General features: G+C 43.8%; 1 protein-coding gene across 1 annotated transcript in view; it reads right to left on the bottom strand.

The window, feature by feature from the left end:
• Window positions 1-13,594, bottom strand: part of LOC123745750 (myb-binding protein 1A-like protein) — a 55,752-nt gene that overhangs the window by 444 nt on the left and 41,714 nt on the right. Inside the window, exons 15-19 of the mRNA XM_045726568.2 lie at window positions 11,111-11,258; window positions 10,237-10,474; window positions 8,315-8,398; window positions 4,969-5,126; window positions 1-43 (exon numbers count right to left, since the gene is read on the bottom strand). The exon at window positions 1-43 is cut by the window's left edge and continues 444 nt beyond it. Coding sequence (XP_045582524.1) covers window positions 1-43; window positions 4,969-5,126; window positions 8,315-8,398; window positions 10,237-10,474; window positions 11,111-11,258 — 671 coding nt within the window. The remainder of the gene's footprint in view (window positions 44-4,968; window positions 5,127-8,314; window positions 8,399-10,236; window positions 10,475-11,110; window positions 11,259-13,594) is intronic.

Here is a 13,594-nt window from a genome sequence, read left to right on the forward strand (position 1 = left end):
ACGCAAGGGTGCAGCATTTGCTTCATCACAATTTTTAATAGTGCTGAAAAAAAAAAACAACGTTGAATGTAATGAAACACCATTTTCTGGGTGTGACCTGGAGGCTCCCCAGAGCTATACAGGCTGATATGCTAATGTCAGACTTTGGCATCAGTCATGTGTATGGAGTTCTGTGAGCCTACCGTGGACCACGAGCCAGAACCTGGCCCCCTCGGAGAGGCAAGGGGAGCAATGGCCTATAGAAACCCCCGTGTGGTTGGAAGCATTCTATGTCTGCCATCGACCAGATCAGGCACCCAGAAAGGTAAGCATCCCAAAACAAACCCCTATTCTGGTTAAAATTGCTACCTAATGCCAAACTAGTGGATAGAACTCCCCAAAAGAAACAAGCAAACTAGCATGATGTCACACATCGCCGCGCCGCTGTTTGCACAGCTCCCCCCTCCCAGGGAGAGGGAAGGGGGAGCCCCAGACCCCCAAGCCAGCAATCCACACCCCAGTTCTGAGGCTGGATGTCAAGAAAATGCAAAAAACTTCGACCGGAGGGAGGGAGGGATGCCGGGGGGCCTCCGGGTCACACCCAGAAAAATGGCGTTTCATTACATTAAACGCTGGTTTTCTGGGCGGGAGCCCTGTCAGCTCCCCGGAGCTAACTACCCACAGCGGAAAGTAGAGGAACTCATCAGGGAGGCGGTCGCTGCATGCTCCACAACGCAAAACTGAGACAACCGGCTGCAATGATGCCGTCCCAAGGCGACACAGGCCCGACTAGGCCCAGGAACGTGTACAAGAAAACAAGCAACCAGGACCCCTTTCAACCGCCTCCCCCCTCCCCTCCCGGGGAGGGGGGAGATGCGCTGACAGCGGCGCGGTGACGTGTGACGTCATGCTAGTTTACTCGTTTCTTTTTGGGGAGTTCTATCCACTAGTTCGGCGTTGGGTAGCAATTTTAACCAGAATAGGGGTTTGTTTTGGGATGCTTACCTTTCTGGGTGCCCGATCCGGTTGATAGCAGACAGAATGCTTCCAACTACACGGGGGTTTCTATAGGGCCATTGTTCCCCTTGCCTCTGAGGGGGGCCAGGTTCTGTCTCGTGGTCCCCTATAGGCCCACAGAACTCCATACAGATGACTGATGCCAAAGTCTGACATTAGCATATCAGCCTGTATAGCTCCGGGAAGCCGAAGGGGCTCCCCCCAGAAAAGTAAATAAAATATTAATAAAAAGTAATACAAATGTATATTTAATACATGATTAAATAAGGATAGAAACAGAGTGGTGTAATAAGCACAATGAGTATAATGAGTTCAAGCTACTTGCTACTTCAAGTAGTACATGCTACAGTAATTAATATAGGCTGGTAATGTATTATTTGTTTTTATTTTAACTAAGTTGGCTATCAAAACTCTTCAAGCCTTAAAAAACCAGCGTTGAATGTAATTAAACGCCAGTTTCTGGGTGAGCCCTGTCGGCTCCCTGAAGCTATCCTACTGATATAGTGCTAAATTAGTTGGGGTCATCAGTCGCAGGTTAAGTCATTTTTTTTTTTGCACCATTTTTAAGATGCAGAGAGCTATGACCACTTTACATTTAAAGTAATGTATGTCATATTTTGCCATCTACCAGCGAAGGCACCCTCAACGGTAGGCAAATCAATACAGACCACTGTCAGATTAAAACTGTGAGCTATGTCCTCAAAATTGCAAAAAAAAAATCCCCTATAAAGAAAACAAACAAGCAACACGTCATCCAACTAGCCCCCTTGCTCATTAGCACTACCTCCTCATGACCTGGCAGTCTGAATGGAGCTGGATCACCGAGTCCCAAAGAACACTGCCACAGCGGTGGAAGTGGCAGAATCCTCCACAGCGGAGGATTCTCCAGAGGATTCTCCACTGAATCCTCCACATCGCCAGCCACACTGGAGAAAAAGTTCAGGCTCCCATACAGCTGCTTGAACAACCGCCGAGTAACCTGGGACCCCCACAAAAACAGCCAATGGCGGGACTGCAACTGGAGCAAGGCTATAGGAGGGGAAAGGGATGCTGTGCAAGAGTCCCACACATGGTCCAGCCAAGTCCGAACATGGTCCAGCCAAGTCCGAACATGGGCCAGAACCAACTGGCACTTCCATCCACTGTCAGGAGACAGTGGACAGGCAGGTGGTGGCATGAGTAGGCGAGCTTCCTGCTAGGACTAACACAGGAGCTGGTCACCCCCGGTCCCTCCCCAGGACCCCCCCCCATCCCACAAACCAGTCCCTCCCTGCTACCTACATCCCCCTATCAAGCACCCTACCCAATACCTCCATCCCCTCATCCCCCCCCAGTGACCCCTTCCCCAGCTGTACCCCTCCCAGCCATACTGACTTAATACAGTGGGCTTCCTTGCTACCAGCTGATAGATCAGGAGGCAGACTCCCCGAGCGCTTGACATTAAACTTATTGATTGCTGACTGACTGGTTGCGACTGTGAAAGCCTGATTGACTGTGAATGCGTGACTGACCATAAATGCTTAACCGGTTGCTACTACAACTGTGAATGCTTGACTGCCTTTGGTTATGACTGCCTGTGACTAGTCATGACTGTGAATGGATTGACTGACATGTGACTGACTGACTGGTTCTGACTGGCTGCCACATAACAGAGGCAGTGAAATGTGTGAAAAGGAAAATCTGGAACAAGTAATACAGATATGAAAGCATTTAAGGTGAGCAGGGGATGGTCTCACCTCTTCTTCACCCTCCCTATACACCAACACCGCTCCTCCCTCCCTCCCTCCTCACTGTCTCCCATATGCCAACACTGCTCCTCCCTCCCTCCCTCCTCACCATCTCCCATATGCCAACACTGCTCCTCCCTCCCTCCCTCCTCACCGTCTCCCATATGCCAACACTGCTCCTCCCTCCCTCCCTCCTCACCGTCTCCCATATGCCAACACTGCTCCTCCCTCCCTCCCTCCTCACCGTCTCCCATATGCCAACACTGCTCCTCCCTCCCTCCCTCCTCACCGTCTCCCATATGCCAACACTGCTCCTCCCTCCCTCCCTCCTCACCGTCTCCCATATGCCAACACTGCTCCTCCCTCCCTCCCTCCTCACCGTCTCCCATATGCCAACACTGCTCCTCCCTCCCTCCCTCCTCACCGTCTCCCATATGCCAACACTGCTCCTCCCTCCCTCCTCACCATCTCCCATATGCCAACACTGCTCCTCCCTCCCTCCCTCCTCACCGTCTCCCATATGCCAACACTGCTCCTCCCTCCCTCCCTCCTCACTGTCTCCCATATGCCAACACTGCTCCTCCCTCCCTCCCTCCTCACTGTCTCCCATATGCCAACACTGCTCCTCCCTCCCTCCCTCCTCACTGTCTCCCATATGCCAACACTGCTCCTCCCTCCCTCCCTCCCTCCTCACTGTCTCCCATATGCCAACACTGCTCCTCCCTCCCTCCCTCCTCACTGTCTCCCATATACCAACACTGCTCCTCCCTCCCTCCCTCCTCACTGTCTCCCATATGCCAACACTGCTCCTCCCTCCCTCCCTCCTCACTGTCTCCCATATACCAACACTGCTCCTCCCTCCCTCCCTCCTCACTGTCTCCCATATACCAACACTGCTCCTCCCTCCCTCCCTCCTCACTGTCTCCCATATGCCAACACTGCTCCTCCCTCCCTCCCTCCGTCACTGTCTCCCATATGCCAACACCGCTCCTCCCTCCCTCGCTCCTCACTGTCTCCCATACGCCAACACCGCTCCTCCCTCCCTCGCTCCTCACTGTCTCCCATATGCCAACACCGCTCCTCCCTCCCTCCCATATGCCAACAAGAGTCCTCAGGAAAGGTAAAGTGCAGTTAAATGTTCACTTATTTTATTTATGGTTTATATTTATACCGAATTGTTTTGTGTATAAAAATATGAGTAGTACTCTGTATAAAATGTACTTTAAAGTTAATATTTTTGGGTGTGTGGAACAGATTAATTCAATTTACATTATTTCTGATGGAAAAAAATTTTCAGTTTACAAACCTGGGAATGGATTAAATTCATAAACGGAGTTTTTTTATTTTAATTAAGTTATCTATTAAAACTCTTCAAGCATTAAAAAACCAGCGTTGAATGTAATTAAATGTCAGTTTCTGGGTGAACTGGTCATGACTGTGAATGGATGTGACTGAATGTGATGTGGGTAGTATACAGGCCCGTACAGCCTGTATACTACTCACATCACTATTATTTGCAGTGATAATTATCAAACTATTGTGTTCCCAGTTGGTGGCAGTTTGTTCTATTTTCCTGGCTTTTGTATGTTTTGGTGCACTCAACCTTTCAGGTGGATTTTCTCTTGGTTAGGGTAATCTAAGTAGCCTTCTCCCTGTGCCCATTGAGTAGGTTAAATTTTGTCTCTTATCTCCGTCAGGTATTTGACTAAAAAGGACCTGGTGTGACATGATGTGTGTGTAGGCCTATCCAGATAGCTAGCTCCGGGTCATCACTGAGGGGCTTCCCATCCTAAAATATGGCTTCCATGATCAAGATATATAAGCTGCTAGAAAGTCAGTAAAAAGATGGGATATGATTATGTACAAATAATATGCTAGCAAGAAAACATAAAATGACACAGAAAAGACCTTAACACAAGAGATCACATAAAGAGGGACCAGCTACTAGCTTGAAATGAGATGTAAAATTATAAACCTGAGAAACCGAACAAGATACTAGTTATAAACTTCAGCCTTTGGTTAGATAAAACAAAATATAAAGAGCAGACCTACTAGAAGATTTAAAAGTAGTGTTAAAATGTATATAAAGAAGACAGGACACATTTGCTGCAAGAACTTTTCATGAAATAGGAAATAGGTAATAACATGAAAGTTTTTGAGAGCCACTTCAGATTATTAATTAAATTACCCAATTTTTATTTTATCTTCCAAAAATAGCTGACTAGATAAGTTAGTCTATACTTACTACACCAGTTTTGGCAGTTTAAGAGTCTGCTGAAGACTATTATACTGCTTTCTGAATGACTTGAGAGTTCTTTTTGAAATACACTGACGGATTGTTGGTACCACATCTTTTATTTCATGCCAATTGAAGTTTTTCTGTGAACCTCTCACTGAATGGTTCTGAAATAAGGGTATATAAGTTGATATGATAATTTAGAAACTAATATATTTTCATGAAATCTGTCAGTACCCCTAATAAATAAATAAACAAACTGTATGTATGTATATATGTATATATGTATATATGTATATGTATATGTGTGTGTGTGTGTGTGTGTGTGTGTGTGTGTGTGTGTGTGTGTGTGTGTGTGTGTGTGTGTGTGTGTGTGTGTGTGTGTGTGTGTGTGTGTGTGTGTGTATATATATATGTATATATATATATATATATATATATATATATATATATATATATATATATATATATATATATATATATATATATATATATATATATATATATATAATATACTGTATTATTATTTCATAATTTACAAGTATTTATTACTCAAAAAATCATAAAACAGGCTACTCCATTTTTTCCATGCAATATAGAAGGTACTGTAAGCCCCTGATTATCACAAGGAATACACTACTGAAAAACCTTCCCTATGTTAAATTCATGAAATCTCCCTGAAGATTACACAGTACAGCAAAGATAAAAAATCAAGATTTGTATGTAATGAAATGCCCTTTTCTGGAGGGTTACTTAATAATTCCCAGTCCTGAAGCTGCCAAGTCTTCAGAAATCAAGCTCACTGAGGCAGCTTTATACACACAAATCACACATCAGCTCTAGGAGTCCAAATTGCCTACTGGAAACCAGAGCCAGAACCTAGCCACCCCCCCTCCCTCACAGTGGCACAGAGAGCAAGGAATTGTTTCGATCACTCAGCAAAGAAACATTCAGAAAGTAAGTGAAGCAAGACAGACAATGGCAGAGTTCACAGAGCTGAAAAGAAGCAAAGCAACAAACAACAAGAAACGATCCACTCAATAGTCAGGTTAAACCCAACAGTTACAACTACTTATCTCTTGATGGCAGTACCACTGGGAGCTATGGCTCCCTATGTCAACAGAGCTCAGTCCACAGCTAGTAAAAATCCCTTACCGATGAAGCTGGAAGGGGGTGAGGTACCAAGCAACCACCGAAGCCCAAACAAATAGAAATACAGTGTTTCATTACAGTCAAAGCTGCTCTGGAGGGACTGAATGGTTCCCTTAAGCTAACTAACGAGAAAGTATCAAGAAAAAACAGCATTGAATGTAACGAAACGACATTTTCTGGGTGAACCCCGGAGGCTCCCTGAAGCTATCCTAACTGACATGTGTGTGGGAGGGTGTCAGGGAGCCTTCGGGGCTCACCCAGAAAATGACGCTTCATTACATTCAACACTGCTTTTCTGTGGGAAGCCCTGTAGGCTCCTTGAAGCTAACAACCCACAGATAAGTAAAAGAGGGACTTACGCAGGAGGCAGCAGCACCACAGGTTTCAAGGCAAAGATGAGACACCAGGCCGCGACAGATGTTTCAAAGTAACTCAAGGCAGGAGAGGGCCCAGAATGTTCACAAGATACCTGGCAGCCATGACCCTGTTTGACCTCCAAAACCCCCACTCCTGAATGTTGACCCAATTCATATTACCAAAAACAGCGGCCAGAGCAGCACACTTATACATACATCCAGGGTACGAGGGTAGACCGCAGGCTAGCTAGACTTGATTACTCTGCAGACAACCTGAGAAACACGAGCCCTGGAACAGGGAACCAGGGAAACCGGATCCACCCAGAACACATACACAACCACCAAACCAGTGGCCCGCAGGTAGGGATGTAAAGCCACCATCGGACAATCGACATGAAGTACCTCTGGCCTAACCCACCAATCATCCACAACCAATGGAACCCTCCAAAAGCCAGCCGTCACATTCTTCGCCAGAAAAGGAGGAGAAGGCTGCAAACGAACAAAACACCCACCGGGCCAAACGAGCAGAAACCTCCGCGCCGGGGAAGAGCATGAAGCTCCACAACCCGAGCCCGAGGCCAAAGCCAACAAAACAAGGCATTAAGAAAACAATCCCACACCGAAGGGGCCACTACAAACCAAGGGGGAAGAAAGAAAAGAGCACCCAGCCCAAAGACCAAGACAGCTCAAGCGGCGCATCAGCAGGCCAGAGGTGAATAAATGCATGGGAGGAGCAGAAGTAACATCCACCCCGAACGCATGCTAGAGCGGCTCCGCCAATGCCGCACAAGAAGCGACAGAATTTGGCATGAGATGCTGGTCCAGAATCGTCTAATACAGGGCAAACGGACATCAGGAAGCCACGAGTGAAACCTCTCTGAGAGAACTAGGTTCTGGCTCGTGGTTCCCGGTAGGATCAAGACAAATTAACTGCTGCTCTAAACTAATATAATGGATATCACTGTTAGCTTCAGGGAGCCATAGGGGCTCCTCCCAGAAAATATTTTGGATTTTTCTTTATCTCTTGTAAAGCTTTCTGTTACAATTTAATTTCTTCAGACTTGTATGATCGTTTCAACATCTGCTCTATTTCTTCAATCTCCTTGTTTAGATTTATTTTATTTTCTTGTGATAGTCGTGTCTTGACTCAGCAAAATGTCTATCAATATACTATTCACATTAACTCTAGTTACAACTTATCAGAATCCTGGTCACCAACTCATGAGTAGTATAATTTTCAACAGGTTTATTTTCTAAAGGAACATGAGGTATATATATTTCCTGATATATAGATGCACCAATCTGCGGCTGTGTGCTACAATCATAATAACCAGCAGTGTGTTTATTGATATCTGAACTGTATACATAGTCTTCATCACAGTCAGGATGTTCCATGACACTATCACCACGAAATAATCACAGTTCTTTATTTTTTGTTATTATTAAGTGATGGTGTCACAAGGTACACAGCAGTGACGTCAGCTGCTGCTGCATGTGCTACATGGTTACTATCTCAATACTGAGGGCCCTCAAATCCAGGAGGGGGTGCCCATTATTTTTCCAAAACGGCATCTCACTGAAGGCCTGAGAAAGCAAAGGTGAGCCCTGCGTAAATGTGCGACTTTTAAATTTTACGTGAACTTATCAGGAAAGAACAGGCCCGAAAGGGCAAGGTCTTCCCTGACTGATATGTGCCAATCATGTTAAACAAGTATTTTCAGTTTCAATTCAGTACAATGAGGCATTCTAGATACTGAATGGAAAACTTTCAGAACAAGACAGTAAGAAGAACAAATATATGATACCTCCACTGGGGATATTAGATTAATAAATACATAAATGCTTACCTTATAGATGACAACAAGAAGGGTAAAAAGACTTGACATGTATTGACCATTTATTGATTCAGGGGTCTTGAATAAATTCAGAGTCTGGAAAAGAATTAAAGTAATTGTATACATTGTCCTTTTCCAGTAAAGGCTGCTGGCACTTTTTTACGAATGTATTTTAAATGCACATTAACTACTACATATTATGCTGTTCCTGAATGTACTCTAGTGAAAGTTATGTACATTCAACTTTCCCTTTATTAAAAAATTAAAGAAAATGAGTCCTATCTCCAGTCCAGGGTCCCAACCCACAGAGTAAACATGATCAAATCATGTGAGTATGGGCCATTGAGGACTTGAGGCCACTGGGAATGGGAGTGTATCACACACATCCAGCTACCCACCCACACACACCTACACCCCCATGCACCCCCTTCCTCCATACAATACTATGGCCCATTTAAGGGGCCCGGTGACCAATTTATAAACCTTCTTCAAGCACACTCAAACTTTTTGTGCATAATCTAAATGGTAAATACTCCAACTTTTCCTAATAGATCAACATCATAACGTGAACAGAAAAAATATATATAATTAAAAAAACCAGCGTTGAATGTCGTGAAACACCATTTTCTGGGTGAGACCTGGAGGCTCCCTGGAACTATCTGGGCTGATATGAATGTACAGTGACTTCAGTGACGTGAACGGAGTTCTAGGCCTACAGGAGACCACGAGCCAGAACCTGGCCCCCCTCAGTGAGGCACGGGGAGCAATGGCCTATTGAAATCCCGTGTGGTTGGAAGCATTCTGACTGCCACTGACCGGGTCAGGCACCCAAAAAGGTAAGCGCCCCAAAACAAACCCCTATTCTGGTTAAGAAATTGTTACTGAAAGCCGTAGTAGTGAACAGAACTCCTCAAATGAAAATGACCAAACAAGCATGATGTCACCACAGTCACCGCGCCGCTGTCTGCGCAGCTCCCCACTCCCCCGGGAGGGAGAAGGGGAAACCCTAGACCCCTGAGGTCTAGGGCTTCATCCACACCCCAGTTCTGAGATGTAAAAAATACGCAAAAAAACACCGACCGGAGGGAAGGAGGATGGGGTGTGGATAGCCAGCGCAGGAGTCTGGGGCTCCCCCTTCCCCCTCCCAGGGAGGGGGGAGCTGAGCAGACAGCGGCGCACTGACGTGGTGACGTCATGCTCATTTGCTAGTTTTCATTTGGGGAGTTTTGTCCACTAGTTCGGCTGTCAGTAGCAATTTCTTAACCAGAATAAGGGTTTGTTTTGGGACGCTTACCTTTCTGGGTGCCTGACCTGGTCGACAGCAGACACAGAATGCTCCCAACCACACGGAGGGGTTTCAATGTAGCATTGCTCCTCATGCCTCACTGGGGGGAGGGGGCCAGGTTCTGGCTCATGGTCCTTGGTAGGCCTAGAACTCCATTCGTTTAGATTAATGCCAGGGTCTAATACATTCGTATCAACTCTGTTAGCTCCAGGGAGCCAAAGGGGCACTAACATATGTTCTGATCTGCTTGTTAACAATGCTCCAACTATAATCTTCAAGTTATTTAGACAGAAAAGGTGGTGGGGGATGATGACAGAGTTAGGTTGACTTAAGTGGGGATTAATGGTGATGGGGTAACCACAGGAGACTGCCTTTTATTGTGTATTCTAATGTACCTAATGTCATGGCAGAGTTGAAAGTTTCTGAGCCATCCATTAGTGTATGAACACTGCTCAAGTGGTGCTGGGTACAGTCACTGGGCAAACTAGTTCCATCTTTATTGCACATTATTATTCAGATGCCTTTCCCACCAGTTATCCAAACTCTTTTATCCGGACAAACCCAATCAGATAACAGGCATTTGTAAAGCACACTATATATTTATTTATTGATTTTAAATGTCTATTAAAGAAATTGGTAAGATACTCACATTCAATATTTTTGTCGATAGATCTGTTTCAATCCTTGCTGCATACTCTTCATTTCCTTGTGCCACAAGGGCCTTATTCTGATATAACTTTTGTATCACTTGCAATGCCTGAGTTCGTCGATATATTTTGATTTTAGAGTCAAAAGCAAACTTCATCACAAGTTCCACAATGTTCCATAACCCTCCATAATCATAAGAACAAGGACCTAAGAATGCATGCGCCTTCACCGAGCCAGTGCTGAAAATTTGTTACAAATCAATATACAAACATCTAAATTATACTAAAATAGATAAAAAATAAATAAAGCACTTAAATAAAAAATTTAATTTAAACGCTGAAGCTGTGTAACAAAACTGATATTATGAAAATTATATGAAACTCCATATAAATGTACAGTATTTATATTCCAATGCATTAAAACAATATTTAAGTACAGTACTGTACTGGATGCTATTTATACTTTTGGTGCTAATTGTCCTCCCAAAATTTCACCGCAATTTGGTGCCTTTAAGTTCCTTATCACAAGAGTCAAAACTTTTCGCACCAAAAATAAAAATAAAAAAATATTTGTAATGGTCACAGTAATTTACTGCATGCAGTACATGTTCTCTCTTTTCCAAACATGTCACATTTCACCATCCAAACATGTCACAGTTCACCATCCAAACATGTCACTGTTCACCATCCAAACATGTCACTGTTCACCATCCAAACATGTCACTGTTCACCATCCAAACATGTCACAGTTCACCATCCAAACATGTCACAGTTCACCATCCAAACATGTCACAGTTCACCATCCAAACATGTCACTGTTCACCATCCAAACATGTCACAGTTCACCATCCAAACATGTCAATGCAATACTAATACCTTTTTGTAAAAAAGGAACCCATGTGATTTGTCAAGGCCTTAACTAGAGGGTTGTCTGGCTTGTGAATACCCTCTCCCAGGAGTCGGGAGCCAAATCGATGCAGCAATGAATAGCACTCTCTTACAACATCAGTGAAGCTCTCAGGCACTGTAAAATGTTAAGAAGTAGCTATAATATGTGTACAAGCAAATCAATGACTAAAATGATAAATAAGCATAATGGCTAAGTCATCGCCTACAGTAAGGAAGGGACCTTTTAAAGTGTCGTTTAATAGTGAAATTGTATTTGAAACTCCTGTCTAAGAGAGCAGCTAGCCTGCATATGCACAGCAAGCATATTCACATTGAATAAACTGTCAGATCTAAATGAATGTAGTAAACAAATGCTTCAGTTCTTATAGAAACATAAGAACTGCGCACCCCCGACCTCCTTCCCTAGAGACTGTTCGTAAGCCAAAAATTCGTAAACTGAAGCAAATTTTCCCATAAGAAATAATATAAATTGAATTAATCCGTTCTACACTCCCAGAAAAAATTAACTTCAAAGTAAATTTTATACCTAATTCACCTAAATTTTTAGCACTAAAGTATGTACAATTTATTGCTTACCTTTATTAATGACTTGTGGTTTTGGACATTATATGCATATACTCCTGTAGGGAATTTCATTGCGAATACATTGATACCAAAATGAAAGGCCTAGGATGGGAATTGAGGTAATAAAGTTGAAGAGTATAAACATTTTATGGCTCTTGATGAGCGCTCACGGGAGGTCATGTGCTGTCACTTTCTCTGTTTGCTGTGGGTGGTACACCAGGCTTTTGGACTTTATATTTGCATATATTCCTGTAGGGAATTCTATTGTGAACACAATGATACCAAGATGAAAGACCTACGATGAGAATTGAGGTGACCAAAGTGAAAAGTGTACACATTTTATTGCTCTTGCATGCTCCCGGGTAACACGCTCTCACTTTGTTTGTTGCGGATGGTATGCCGGGCTTTTGAACTTGATATGCCTTTAGTCCTGTAGAGAATTCTATTGCAAACACATTGATACAAAATTGAAAAACCTAGGACGCGAATTGAGATGACAAAGATGAAACGAGTACAGGGGTACTTCAGTTTAAGAGTATAATTCATTCCTGGAGACGGCTCGTATTCCGAAAACTCGTATTCCGAAAACTCGTATTCCGAAAACTCGTATTCCGAAGCTAATGTCCCCATAAGAAATAATGGGAAACGAATTAATCTGTTCCTGACTACCCCAAAAACCCCACATCAAACCAAATTTTTATACCTAATTCATCTAAATAAACCTACAAAACTATGTTCAAGTTATTACTTACCCTTGCTGAGGACTGCTATTGGTGTATGGAAGATGTGAGGAAGAGGGAGGAGGAGAGGTGTTACTGTTTGGAAGGGGTGTCCCCTTCCATTATAACATCAAGCAGTGAGGACTTCACTGGTATGCACACACTGCACATTTTGTCTGCATACCACTAGGACTTGCTTGTTTTACTAAGAATCTGTCTAAAGACACTTGTTTTTCCCTACATTTTAACACTTGTCTGTATTAAGACATCACATTGTCATTTAAAAGGTCAATGCAACGACCTGCTACAGCTTTATCTGGGCGAGTTTTTTTCAACAAAACTTTGCAGTTCTTCCCATACTTCACACTTTTTCTTAATCAAGAAGGGACATCCTCTACTGCCTCTACTCACAGCTATTTTTTTAGGTTGAACCTTATCAATGGCTTTCTTGAGACCCATGGCGAGATATATAATGACAACTTTTATGCTCAAATGGCCAAAAAAGACAAAAAACTGTAAATCCTTGAAGAATTCAGGTGGGATAGTCACTGGGCGCGAGACACTGGTAAACCGAGGCGCAATCGCCGTGCCACCATGCGCTAGTCAGCCTGTACACGTATCAACAAACTCGTGTTCCGAGGTAGCCCTCACCTTCCGAGACACATTTTCCAAGGAAATCCTGCTCGTATTCCGAAAAACTCGCATACAGGGACACTCGTGTTCCGAGGTACCACTGTATACACTTTTCAGAATTACCGCGCGCTCCCGTAAAATGCGAGGACTGCCTTGGGGTGGCCAGGTGCTCTCTTGCCCAGAACGCCAAAGTGCTAAGTAAATTTATGAAAAAGCCTGTTAACTATTATTGCCCCTGCCTTGATGACCATGGGTTGGAGACAATTTTAGTAGTGTAGTCTGAACTAGCTGAATATAAAATAAGTGGGAGAGTTACAGAGAGGTGAGGCTTAATGATACATCACAGTAATCCAAGGTCAGAAAACAGGTGAGCTGACATCACAGAGTGAGCATCGACAACAGATGGTCAGCAAGGTTCTCCCACACCCTGATTTGATGTTTTTTTTAAGTTACGAAAAAGGAAGCTGCCTCCTTCTCCCAGGCATTAACTAGTGTTTCTCTTTTTTTTTAATGTGAGTGGAATGAGCCTATTATG

This window comes from Procambarus clarkii, chromosome 88 (genome assembly GCF_040958095.1).
Source record: "Procambarus clarkii isolate CNS0578487 chromosome 88, FALCON_Pclarkii_2.0, whole genome shotgun sequence".
Lineage (NCBI taxonomy): Eukaryota > Metazoa > Arthropoda > Malacostraca > Decapoda > Cambaridae > Procambarus > Procambarus clarkii.